General features: G+C 47.2%; 2 protein-coding genes across 3 annotated transcripts; one reads left to right on the forward strand and one right to left on the reverse strand.

The window, feature by feature from the left end:
• The first annotated feature begins 1,715 nt into the window (after nucleotides 1–1,715).
• MIS12 (MIS12 kinetochore complex component) lies at nucleotides 1,716–4,308 on the forward strand. Of its 2 annotated transcripts, none has more exons than XM_028708553.2 (2): nucleotides 1,716–1,824; nucleotides 2,753–4,308. In XM_028708553.2, exon 2 carries the CDS (start codon nucleotides 2,790–2,792, stop codon nucleotides 3,405–3,407), a length of 618 nt encoding a protein of 205 aa, XP_028564386.2. In that variant the 5' UTR covers nucleotides 1,716–1,824; nucleotides 2,753–2,789; the 3' UTR covers nucleotides 3,408–4,308. The 2 variants fall into 2 exon arrangements, with proteins under 2 accessions (XP_028564386.2, XP_028564385.2); XM_028708552.2 differs by having other exon boundaries at nucleotides 1,727–1,890.
• An 876-nt stretch (nucleotides 4,309–5,184) lies between these two features.
• RPAIN (RPA interacting protein) lies at nucleotides 5,185–12,259 on the reverse strand. The gene is made up of 7 exons (XM_028708510.2): nucleotides 12,092–12,259; nucleotides 10,686–10,883; nucleotides 9,142–9,187; nucleotides 8,936–9,050; nucleotides 8,670–8,733; nucleotides 7,645–7,779; nucleotides 5,185–7,383 (listed from the first exon to the last, which is right to left on the reverse strand). The coding sequence occupies exons 1-7, from the start codon at nucleotides 12,167–12,169 to the stop codon at nucleotides 7,354–7,356; spliced, it is 666 nt and encodes a 221-aa protein (XP_028564343.2). The 5' UTR covers nucleotides 12,170–12,259; the 3' UTR covers nucleotides 5,185–7,353.
• Nucleotides 12,260–12,375: the final 116 nt, after the last annotated feature.

Here is a 12,375-nt window from a genome sequence, read left to right on the forward strand (position 1 = left end):
CCCTATATGGCAGCTTCCTGTTATGTTCCTATGCCTCAGTGGAGTCCGCGGTTTCTGAGGGAGGAAGAAGAGCCCACTGGCCTTTGCTGCAGTCAGAGGGAACTTTGGGCTGGAAGTCCACCTCCCCTCAGTCAACACACCGAAGGGTTGTCAAAGTTCCTCTTTCAGCCCATTGACGCCAAGAGTGAACAGCCCTGCAGGGTTGGCCTAAGCGTCAACTTCAGCTCCATGCGACGTACAGCTGACAACCACGGGCAACACTGCAAAGATGTTGTAAATTAACTCCCTAATCTGCAGCCATAGATCAGCAACTGTAGGGATGGCAACTAGTGCTGCCAAATGCAGCAGTTCTTTCCAAGAATATCAGGACAAAAGGAATGAGGAGCTGGGAGGGGAACCAAGACAGTTTTATTAACAAACAAACATACAAAGCATAATATAAAATATACCCAACAGGGGCCACCCAATCTCCCCTTCAGCTGCCCGGAGCTCCAGGTAGAGCAGCAGGAGAAAGACCCCGACCGTTGGTCTCCCAGCATCAGGGCCTTTGATATGGGCAGAAGCTCCCCGCATCCCTCCCACCTATGGCTTTTATAGCCTGCCTTGATGCAGTGGCGTGGCGTGGGGGGTGCAGGGGGCCCCGGGCACAACATCTGGGGTTTAGGGTTAGGGGGCACAAATCCACGGGTTAGGGGGCGCAAATTACTTGCCTTCCCCCGGGTGCTGACAATCCACGCTACGCCACTGCCTTGATGTAATCAAGTGCACCTGGCATTAGGTAAAGGTAAAGGGACCCCTGACCATTAGGTCCAGTTGTGACCAACTCTGGGGTTGCGGCACTCATCTCTTTTTACTGGCCGAGGGAGCCGGCGTACAGCTTCCGGGTCATGTGGCCAGCATGACTAAGCCACTTCTGGCAAACCAGAGCAGCGCACGGAAACGCCGTTTACCTTCCCGCCGGAGCGGTACCTATTTATCTACTAGCACTTTGATGTGCTTTCGAACTGCTAGGTTGGCGGGAGCAGGGATCAAGCAACGGGAGCTCACCCTGTCACGGGGATTCGAACTGCCGACCTTCTGATCGGCAAGTCCTAGGCTCTGCGGTTTAACCCACAGCGCCACCCGTGTCCCTTGCACCTGGCATTAGTCAGGATTAATACAGAGCGGCTGAGTGTCTCCCACTACCTGCCGGCATCCAGCCAGCACTTGCAATACAGAAGAAACTCCGGACAGGTGTGTAAAACACAAGAATCCAACTGGGGATGTTAAAGGGAAAGGGACATGCCACCTAACTCCTCGAAATACAATTGTCTTCTGCATTTTCACTACACAGCTCTGTAGGGATGGCAACCCCTTCAGCTGGACCTCTCCCCCCTGCAACTGCAGATTCGTTAGATTAGATTATTAGATTATTACTCTATTATATATTTTTCTATTATTTAATTTCTGGTTGGCAGCGATTCTCTCAGCCTCATCCCAGTCTGCAACCTGCAATAGGGGTGCTTACACCGCAGGAGTGTTAATGGCTGCTAGCCACGACCGTTCCGTCCTCCTAGGTCGCAAAAAGTATACAAATGAAACGATCCCCTCTTGACTTTTTCATTGCTCCGTGTTTGCCATCACGGAGGCTTACTGGAAGCCACGGTGTCGCTCTTGGCTGCCCCCATCTCTATGATTGGATCTGGGAAGGAGGGCATGAGAGGAGCGGTGGGCGGGGCCGAGGAGGTGAAAGGCTAAAAAGTGGCGGGAAGCAAAGGGGCTTCCAGGTCGGTGCTGCACCGGAGAGGCTGCCGTGGTTGTGGGTTCGAATCCCCGCTTGGAAAGGTAAAAAGACCTGAACGCGGGTCAGGAGCTCCAGATCTCGAAACGGGAACTTGCCCCAACTGTCTGGTACTGTATTTCTATAGGAAATAATTATGGATTCAATCACAGACATAACTATATGCCTTAATCCTGCTTTTAAAAAAAATTAAATGTTTCTTTTAGACTGTCTCTTTGTTTTTTGCTGGTTTAAATGAGTTTGCCTGCTGTTGTAAGTTGCTTTGAGATTATTTTGCTTAAAAAACAGTGACTAATAAATTTAATTAACAATAATGGTTAAATGCCATTCTCCCAGACTGAACGTTTTCTCAGTTTATCTTTAGCACTGCAGCCTTTGAGGGGCTTGTAAACGCCAGTAAAAATATTATAAAGTTACTGCTAACCTGGATTACACCTTAGTGGGTGAAATCTAAACCAGTAAGACCATAAACTCACAGTAGCAGCTAACACATATATTTATATGTCTATATTGAAGCATAGTGAACAACGCAAGAATGCAGGAGTAAGATGAATAGAAACGTCTTAGCAAGCAGATGTTTAGATCATATTTTGTTCACAGGACACTCTCTCCCCACTACATCCCTCTTCCCTCATGGAATTGTCCTTGTTTTTCTAAAAATTCACCCCTGGACCTGTCTCCTAGGTTTACCATGTTGTGTCATGTCAGAATGTAGGAAATTACAGTAGGAAGTAAACCACTATTTGACTTTTAGAAGATATCTGAAAGGAGCCCTGTATAGGGAAGTTTTTAATGTTTGATGTTTTACTGTAGTATTATAATTGCTGCAAGCAATAATAATAAAAATAGCTCCCTTTGCTGAGCTATAATAATAATAATAATAGCTAACAGGCAGTATCTGGTTTTGCCAATGGGGTCGTCCAGTATTTTTTTTACCTCTTATAACACTGCCCTTTTTTTCTTATTTCGCAGACTTCCATGCTGTGTTTGTGTAGCTAGTTTTGCAAAAATGTCAGTAAATCCCATGGCCTACGAGGCCCAGTTCTTCGGCTTTACTCCTCAAACGTTCATGTTGCGGATATATGTAGCCTTCCAGGACCACCTTGCTCACATAATGCTTGTGGTGGAGGACACGATTCTGAATAAATTGGAGTGCATCCGTCCCAATAAGCTCACGCCTTCCCTAATCCGGAGGAGCACAGAGCAGTTCTTCTCTTTAATGAAGAAGATTTTCAACAACCTCTTTGGCAAAATGGAAGACACCCTTCTGAAAACGGTGTTGAGCATCCCCCCAAATGTTTTGCTTCCGGAAGACAAAGGCCAAGAGGAATTCCGCTACACTCCAGAACAGTTTCAGGAGCTCCAGGATGAGATTGACCAGCTGGAACGACAACTCAAGGCCGAAAGCGCAGCTGAACAGGCTCTTCTAGCGGAGCTGGAAGAGCAAAAGATTGTCCAAGCGCACCTTGAAGGGATCCTCCAGTGGTTTGATGGCCTTGAAAACGTAGGCAGAGAAGAGGGGGTCGGCAACCTGAAAGAAAGCTTTTCCGCCTTGACAAAAACAGCTGTCAAACTCCAGAGTGTCGTGCGGGAGGTGGAAGAGAAAATGAACAAGCTGAAGAAGTGATTGTGTAAAGGTGGGGATGGAGAACCTTCAAATGTTCTTGAACTGTATCGCTCCCATCAGACCCAGCATACCCAATGGTCTGGTGGAGCTTGTAGTCCGGTCACATGTTCCTCACCCCTAGTGGCAAATAAAATGGGATCCATTGGATCAGTGTTGCTGTTCTGCCTTGAAAGTATGGCAATAAGCTTTTTGCATCTGGAGAATGCCTCGTGGTCCCGCTCGCGAGCTCTTGGTCAAAACTGGGCAGCTACTCTCTCGTGACACATCTATTCTCACCCACACACCTTTAATGAAGAGCTCTGTTATAGGAGCAACCCTGCCATGGACACTACTCCCCAATATATTGAAGGACCTCTTCTGGGGAAGAATTTGCTCCTTCAGGCAGCTGGAATCTACAGGGTGGCCCAAAAGTAGCTATACTGCTTTAGAATCCACTTTCTTTCTTCTTGACTGTTCTTTGATTCAGCTGTAGACCTACTTCTGTAGACCTACTTTTGGGCCACCTTGTATGTATGCAGAACTATATAATTACACTCAACTCTGAAACTTTTAAGAATGGGCACATTTTCCTTTGTGTGTCTCCTGTCTTTCAGACCCCTGTCCTCACAGTTTATCATTTTACCTTGTTATTTATAAGCTGCTTCTTGGCTAGCGTAGGGTAAAAAAGTTTTCAGCTCTTAGCTGCGCCAATACCTTTATTTAGTTTCTCAAGTGTGCTTATCAAGAATGTGCCTTCAAGTGATGTGTGTTTTCTAGCAATGCTTTGAGCTTGAAAATTGTTAAATTTGCATTGCAAAATTTCCAGCATTAAATGTAAATATTCCCTAGAGTAAGGTGTTTCAGGGTGTTTGGTTTGGTTTACTGAATACTCATAAATAAACGAATCACTTTGAAACAGCCATGGCTGCCTGTATTGTGTTGGTTTATTGCTGATGAATTTATGAAATGAGATGTTTTCCAACGAAATATAAACCTTGGAGGTTTTAATTTTGGAAAACATTCCACCCTGTGGCACTGCCCACCTTCAAGGACTGTTAGACAGTGGAACAGACTCCCACAAGAGGTAGCGGGCTCTTCTTTTGTGTATGATGTAGCTGAGATTCCTGCATTGCAGGGGAATGAACTAGATCAGGCGTAGGCAAACTCCAGCCCTCCAGATGTTTTGAGACTACAATTCTCATCATCCCTGACCACTGATCCGGTTAGCTAGGGATGATGATAATTGTAGTCCCAAAACATCTGGAGGACCGAGTTTGCCTATGCCACGGGATCCCTTCCAGCTCTGATTCTTTGCTTCTGTGATAGGTGACTAGTGAGCTGAATACTTGCTTACACCTGTGGTACACCTAGCTCAGTGCTATCTAGCACATAGGGGAAGCCCTATAGAACAAGAAAGAGGAGGGAAAAGAACAGCACTTGGGGAGCAAGCTGGTAACCTGGAAGAGGAAAAAACCAAAGGAAAGGATTTCAGGATTGTCCACAATGACAGGTAGCAGTTCTGCAGGGTTTCAGCCCTCACTTCCCAGCTCCACCTGGGGATTTCAGGGATTAAATCTGAGACCTTCCTGCTACTGCTGTCACTGTAATTACTCCTGTGTAACAGTGCCTGGTGTAGTCTGGTCCATGGGGTCACGAAGAGTCGGATACGACTAAACAACAACAAACAGTGCCTAGGGTTGTGGCTAATGCTTAGAGAGAGAGAGAGAGAGTCTGTTCAAATAAAGCTACCAACAATTTCCTTTGCATTTCAAGTTATAAACAACACTGGAATCCCATCTATGCAAAGATGATTATCTTTTCATTGCATTCATCTTTTTAATGCAAGAATACTGGAGGTGGAGAATAACACTGATGCAATGCTGAAACATTGCTGAGTTTATAAATGTAGATAAATAGCAACATTTTCATACCATAGGAAGTTGTACAAAGGGTTCCCTGCTCCTTTAATTGGGGTTGAAATCTCACCCAAAGCTTCAAAGTTTCCATGTATTGTCAAAACAGCCTGTAATCGGTGGCAGATGCTTTTATTACACGTTTTATATTTGTTATTAGTTACCTTGCCACTTAAGCCACAAATCAGAAACACAAACAACGCAATAAAATAGCAAAGCAAATTAAATAAAGCAGAAGCACAAAAAGGGATACAATAATCTCAGAAACGTAAAAAAACAACACAATAGTGTTCAAATTGCTGTTAGAGCAGAGCTGTCTGCAAGCTCAGCCTGCAGGCCTCACTCTGGCCCAACCCACCTGGCCTACACATGGTGTCACAGATGTTATCAGGCATGGGCTGCTGTACACCTTGGCTGAAAGCAGGGAGAGCAGGCACATCCCATTTTGCAAGCTGTATCCCACAGGAGGTGGAGGAGAAAAAGATCTGACCTGCTGGCCTGCTCCAGTTCCCCACCCCTAGAGCAGAGACTAAGGCCACACTCACCCCATACATTTAAATCACCATGATACTACTTTATAAACAGTCGCAGCATCTCCCAAGGAATCCTGGGAGCTGTAGTTTGTTTAATGGGTGACAAGAGTTGTTAGGAAGCCCCCAGTCCCGACACAGAGCTATAGTTCTCCGAGTGGTTGAACCACCGATCCCTCTTCACAGGGAACCCTGGGAATTGTAGGTCTGGAAGAGGGGATACAGGGGTCCCCTAACAACTCTGAGCACCCTTAAACTCCAGCCTTAAATTATTTGGGGGAAGCCATGACTGCTTAAAGTATCATAGCACTTTTAAGAGTATTTTGTGAATGTGGATTGCCACATACGCTAGGGGTGTGCCATACCTAGAGATTTTCTTCCACACTTAATAGCTTTTGCTTCATGCTTCCTTTTGTAGACACCAGTAAGCAATCAATTCTTTCATTTAAACGCTGATGGTGATCCAAATTTCCCCACTGAAACACCCAGAATAAAAACATTTGATCTTTCCCAACCCGTATTGGGGTTTTTAATCTACGTTTATACCACAGCCACCCTAACCATCCTCAGATATTGGGAGTGTTCATCCTCCTTTTTCTCTGAGTGTCCTCCAGTGATACCAAAAGATTCAACTTTTTCCCCCCTCATGCAACTCTTGAACTGGTGTTTCTTCTGCTTGAAGCAGGCCTCTCGATGGAAAGCTCACTGCAAAATGGCTTTCTTGGATGGTCTGAAAGCTTCCTTGCATGTCTCAAGTCCAAGTATACTTTCACTTGTACGCTGGGACACTCGATATGAAAAGGAATAAACAGTGTAGTATATCCTGTAAAAGTTCTTGCCTTCAAAAACTGCTTGACATTAGAGAGTTTGTAGTGCAAATGGTGTACTAAAGATCTTCAGATAATTTTCAGTTGTTGCAAATGCCGGTTTTTTAATTTAGTTTAGTGGTTCCCTGAATGACAAGAGGAGGCAATAGTGCTTGTTTTAATTCAATATTAGTCTGGTTCCTTCAGAGAAAACTGAATGGTGACAGTAGCAGTCCAACTTTATTCGCAAAGAATTATTAAAAGTATGTGACACCAGTCTGCCTTAGAGAGGAGTTCTGACACAACAACCCAGCGGGTTTTCATGATCTCATGTCATCCTACTTTCCTTTCAGTGGACATTGCACTTTTTAAGCAGGAAAAGCAACACTCCCTGCTCTGATAGCAGGATCAGAGAAATCTAGATAAACACTTCAAAGCAGCTGTGCCCACTTAACGTTACAAAACAGGAAAACAAAATATCCCATTTGTTCCATGTGCACCAAGACCCACCCCTCTCTCAACACTGAAAGGTATTTTTGTTCAACCGAGAACCACTGTAAACAACACGCATCAATGAATCCACAAAGGGCACTTTTTGACATTATGTACATTTGTGTGTATTTTACCACACGTAGATAAGGCGCTTCTCAGAAGGGGACGGGGGGAAAGACTTGAGAGTTCTCTGCTTTCCTGGAAAGTGCTGCAAATGGAGCCACGGCTACAAAATAACCGTCCACGAATCGCAAACCTAAGAACACAAAAAGAAATATAATAATTGCCTGCCATGTGCAGTTTCTTCATACTGTGCAGTGCTATGGAGAAGTCTTTCATCACTTCCCATCAACTGGCAGCGCTATAGGGGCTACACCCAGGGATATCCCCTGCGCTTCTCCCAAACAAGGACAAGGGCCTTCTCAGTCCTAGTCCTGACATGCTAACCACTACACCACACTGCCTCTCCAGCAGGCAGGCACATCCCACTCTTGCTGTCACAAAATGAGGCTCTTACCTGGCAGCTCATGAGGAGATGTGCTTTGCCTTCCGCCCAGCTGGTTACAGCAAATTCAGGACAGCACTGACAGCGGCGGCCGTGTTCCGTCACGCTGTCTTCCAGCGAGGAGCAGAGCTTCTCCTTGGTCATCCCCTTACAGAGAGAAGGAATCAAACCCTTTTGGTGGAGCAGGCAGCCCAGTCCTCCCCATTCCACACATGTATACCTCGCTTGCCAACCGCTTCCCTTCCCTACAGAGGGGTCTGACACTGTGGTCTAAACCACTGAGCCTCTTGGGCTTGCTGATCAGAGGGTCGGTGGTTCAAATCCCCGTGACAGAGTGAGCTAAGTTGCTCTCTCCCAGCTCCTGCCAACCTAGCAGCTTGAAAGCCAGTGCTAGTAGATAGATACTGCTGCGGCGGGAAGGTAAACGGCGCTTCCGTGTACTCTGGCATGCATCACGGTATTCCATTGTGCCATAAGCGGCTTAGTCATGCTGGCCACATGACCCAGAAAGCTGTCTGTGGACAAACGCCGGCTCTCTGGGCCTGAAAAGCAAGATGAGCGCCGCAATTTGACTGGACTTACTTGTCCAGGGGTCCCACCCTAGGACCCTGAAGTGAATAGTGGGTAATAAATCACAACAACAACTTTACAAAATTAATAGTGCAATCCAGCCCGGGAAATCTGCTCAGCTGTTTAACTCAACGGGCCTTTTCTGCTGTGTCTTCTCATTTACTACAATTCCCACCATCCCTGACTTGCTACAATTCCCACCATCCCTGACATCTTGCTAGCGAGGGATGGTGGGAGTTGTAGTCCAAAAACAGCTGGACACCGAAGTCTGGGAAACACTGCTCTAAAGGCCTTGGCCCTTAACCACCTGTGGCCTTTTAGAAGTGGGTGGGATATTTCTGATGCATTTCTCTGCCCCCTTGGTTTTAACATACCCAGACCTTTTGCATACAAATCTGGTGCACTCTGCTGCTGAGCCATGTTCCTTTACCCCAGACGGCGCAAATGATTTTTGAGCACCTGCTTACCTGCGTGCTGATGGAAAGCCCACACGGACACACAACCGAGTGACTCGTCACACAGAGATTGTTCCTAGGAAGAACAGCCATGAATTAACGCAAGGTGCAGAAGCGATCAGCGGTGAAACTTAAACAGGGACGAATTCCTTTTTGTTTCCTTTATTAAGTCTTACGCTGGCGAACTTCGGCCGCCTGCTAGCTATTTCTCCACATCACCTAACTGGGATGAGGCAGAGGAAAGGCCTGACCTAAAGCATTGTATGTGTTTGCCTCACCTTCTGCAAACCGGGCAGATGACCTTGCGCTCTGCATCCAAGCCGTCCAGGATAGCATTCAGGCACTCCTCCTCAAAGCGCAGGCTTTGTTCGTACTCTTCCACGGCCAGCTGTTCTGCAAGGGAGAAAGCCCCGTCCCCTGCGTCACAGGCTGTGCCAACAGAAATTAAAGCCGCGGCTATCAGAATCAAAGGAGAATCAAGTACCTTGCAAGATCAGCTCCTCCTGGATTTCCTCGAAAACGTCCAGCATCTAAAGGGAACCGCACAATAAGCTGGTATTAGCCCCACAGAATAAAAACAGACTTCACCTGCCAGCAGAAGGACAATATGGAGAGAGCCAGTCTAGCCTCTCTAGGAAGGGAGCCCCAAAATACGGGAGCTGCCACCGAGAAGGCCCTCTCCCACATCCCCACCAAGAACGCCTGCGAAGATGGTGGGGCTGGGAGAAGGGCCTACCCCAAAATATCTCAGAGCTAGAGCAAATCTGTGTGAAAGAATACAGTCCTTCTGATAGCCTAGACCTAACCTGTGCAGTGGTACCTTGGTTGTCTAACTTAATCCGTTCCGGGAGTCTGTTTGACTCCCAGAACTGTTTGAAGACCAAGGCACAGCTTCCGATCGGCTGCAGGAACTTCCTGCACTCAATCATAAGCTGCGTCGGACGTTCGACTTCCAAAAAACGTTCACAAACCGGAACACCCACTTCCGGGTTTGCTGCGTTCAGGGGCTGATTCGTTTGACAATTAAGCCATTCAACAACCAAGGTACCACTGTATAAGGCTTCATAGGTCTAAACCAGACCTTTGAATTATTATTAATAATAGTTAAATTTGTATACAGCCAGAGGGATGCCAGCCTCTAAGCTACAGGGGTTGCCAACCTTTTTAAGCTCATGGGCACATTTGGATTGAACCGGTACTGCAGGTGCCCTTTGGGCATTTGTAAGTGCTGTTTGGGCATTTCTCACCTTTCACCCCTGGGATCAGTCCAGACATCCACCCCCAGAGAGTGATAGACAGACACAGACACACTTACGTTGCTCTTCCAAGGGATCTGGGTAGAAGGCAGATCCACTAGAATTAATCTGAGCCTTGAGAAGCACATAGAGCTGAAAGAGGAAGTGTGAAAGAGTGCCGCTCTTCCAAATTCCTCCTTCGGCTCTATGTACTTTCCGAGGGAACGAAAGGCCACCTCTCTGGTTGCCAAGGCTACTTCATGCGGCTGTGAGGTGTGTGCGCGCTCAGAAACCTTGTGGGCACCAGGACATTATGCTGACAATCCAGACACACACTGTTGAGATTTCCATTCCACCTTAAGGAGCAGGTGTGAGGAACTGTTGCGTGTCACATGTCTGTTTACATTCCAGCACAGTTTGCTGGGAACTTCCGTTGTGTGTATTGCTTTTGCTTTTCCCTGTCTCTCTGAGAGGATGAAGAGAGAGAGAGACGACATGTTTCTTTGTCCTGATTTATGATTAATAAATCTGTAGTTGTGGCATGCTTTCACAAGCCTCACGCCTATTCTGTGTGTGCAGTTCTATCTGCTGATAGTGTGCCCTGGCTTTGAAGCCCGGGTCGCTGATTTAGGTCGGAGCAGAGGCCGATGGGTCTTCGCAGTGGACAGCTGGAAGGAGACGGCCCAGCTGGGGCTAGCCAGCTGGCCTTGCAGCCCTCTGCATGTTGACACCCCCCCCCCCTGTGATATGGACAACCGCCAACAAAGAACATAGTACAGTAGCTGCTTCTTACCGCAGTGACCTGAGGGGAAGTTTCTTGTTTCCTGGGGAAGGGCAGCTGGAAATCCAGAGGCTGCAGAGCCTGCCATTCCATTTCCATCACTTCCTGGACCAAGAGGGCTTTGCTCGCTTGATGGGCTGTGTCTTCCCCCACATGGCGGTATCTGTCCAAGAGCCTGGCACGGCTGCTCTTCAGCCTCTCCACGCAGCGCTGGAGGGCAGTGAACAGAGAGATAAAGACTCGCAATGGAGACACCAGCATGGCCAAACCATTTCTCTGACTTTCCCCCACAATCCCCTACTTAGGAAGATGAAATGCTTTCTGAACAATTTTTTTTTTTAAAGATTCACCTGATATGACTACAGGGATGTAGTTTTTCAATATTCTTGGAATATTTTTTTGGGGGGGGAGTGTTTTTCATTCACTAGAAACTGATCAGATTCAGTGTATTTGACTTCATTTTATTACTTACTTAGCCAAACCTTTAATAGGCATTACAAGTATAGTATAGGCTATCATAAAACATCATAAAACATCCATATATAAATATATACAAATAAACAATCATTAAAATATATATAATAATGAGGATTTTTATTGGGATTTCTTCCTGCTAAATAGTGTCATTCTCCACTCTGAGATACTGCACTATTGACAAGACTTTTTTATTTATTATTTCATATATGCCCTGCGTATCCTTTGCTGATACCGTGTACAGTCGTACCTTGGTTTTCAAACAGTTCCTGTTCTGAAACGTTTTAGCTCCTGAACTCCACGAACCCAGAAATGACGGTTCCAATTTGCAAACTATTTTTGTAAGTCAACCGTCCGATGGGGCGTCTGCGGCTTCCGATGGACTGCAGGAGCGTCTTAGGGACTTAGGTGCTTGCTTGTCTGTGTTCTGCAAGAGGGTAGTTCCATAGTATCGGTGCCTGACTGCGGAACGAGAAAAGGGAACTACCCTCTTGCAGAGCACAGACAAGCAAGCACCCACAACATCAACGCAGTTGTTCCGGGATCTTATAAAAACACATGGTTTGTGAGCATAGCCGTCACAGATAGCCATCAACAGCCGCCGCCTCTATGAATTTGTCCAATCCTCTTTTAAAAGCCATCCAAGGTGGTGGCCATCGCTACCTTCTTGTGGGAGGGAGTTTAGCTATATGCTCGGTCCCTAGGGGTTGGGCTCCTACGGAAACGGCCATCCAGGTAGGACGGCGGCCAAATCTGCCCTTTAGCAACGCGCAGAGCCGGCAGGGCTCCTTGAAATGTATCCAGTCATGGAACGTTTGCAGTAGTCATGACGTTCGCAGTAGTCATGGAACGTTCGCAGTCGCCGCGTTCCGCGGAAGTCATGGAACGTTCGCAGTCGCAGCGTTCCACGGGAGTTTCGGGCAGACCCCGCGCCGCCGCCTTACCTGCCTGAAGGTCTCCTTCCAAGGCGGGGTCCGGGCGCCCTTGTAAAGAGCCTGGTGCCGCTGAACCTGCCCCTCCATCCCCTTCGCGAAGCACGAGACCCGGAACCCGGCAGCTGCGTTTACACGGCAGACTTTACCGCCTTCCTTTAACCGCCCTCCACTCGCCCAAGGCACCCTGGGAAATGGAGTTCGGCAAAGGACTCCGGTGCATGCTGGGAAACGCCTCGCACCTTGCATCTTGAGGGATCAGTCAGGCACTTGATGGGAATTGTAGTCCGGAAGGA

This window comes from Podarcis muralis, chromosome 15 (assembly GCF_964188315.1).
Source record: "Podarcis muralis chromosome 15, rPodMur119.hap1.1, whole genome shotgun sequence".
NCBI lineage: Eukaryota > Metazoa > Chordata > Lepidosauria > Squamata > Lacertidae > Podarcis > Podarcis muralis.

Excerpts from the sequence above, each read along its gene's own strand:
- MIS12 (XM_028708553.2), top strand. The coding sequence starts at position 2,790 with ATGTCAGTAAATCCCATGGCCTACGAGGCCCAGTTCTTCGGCTTTACT.
- RPAIN (XM_028708510.2), bottom strand. The coding sequence starts at position 12,169 with ATGGAGGGGCAGGTTCAGCGGCACCAGGCTCTTTACAAGGGCGCCCGG. Across the intron at positions 9,188-10,685 it reads CTTCCCCTCAGGTCACTGCG|ATGCTGGACGTTTTCGAGGA; the intron begins GTAAGAAGCAGC and ends GGTTCCCTTTAG. Across the intron at positions 9,051-9,141 it reads GGAGGAGCTGATCTTGCAAG|AACAGCTGGCCGTGGAAGAG; the intron begins GTACTTGATTCT and ends TCTCCCTTGCAG.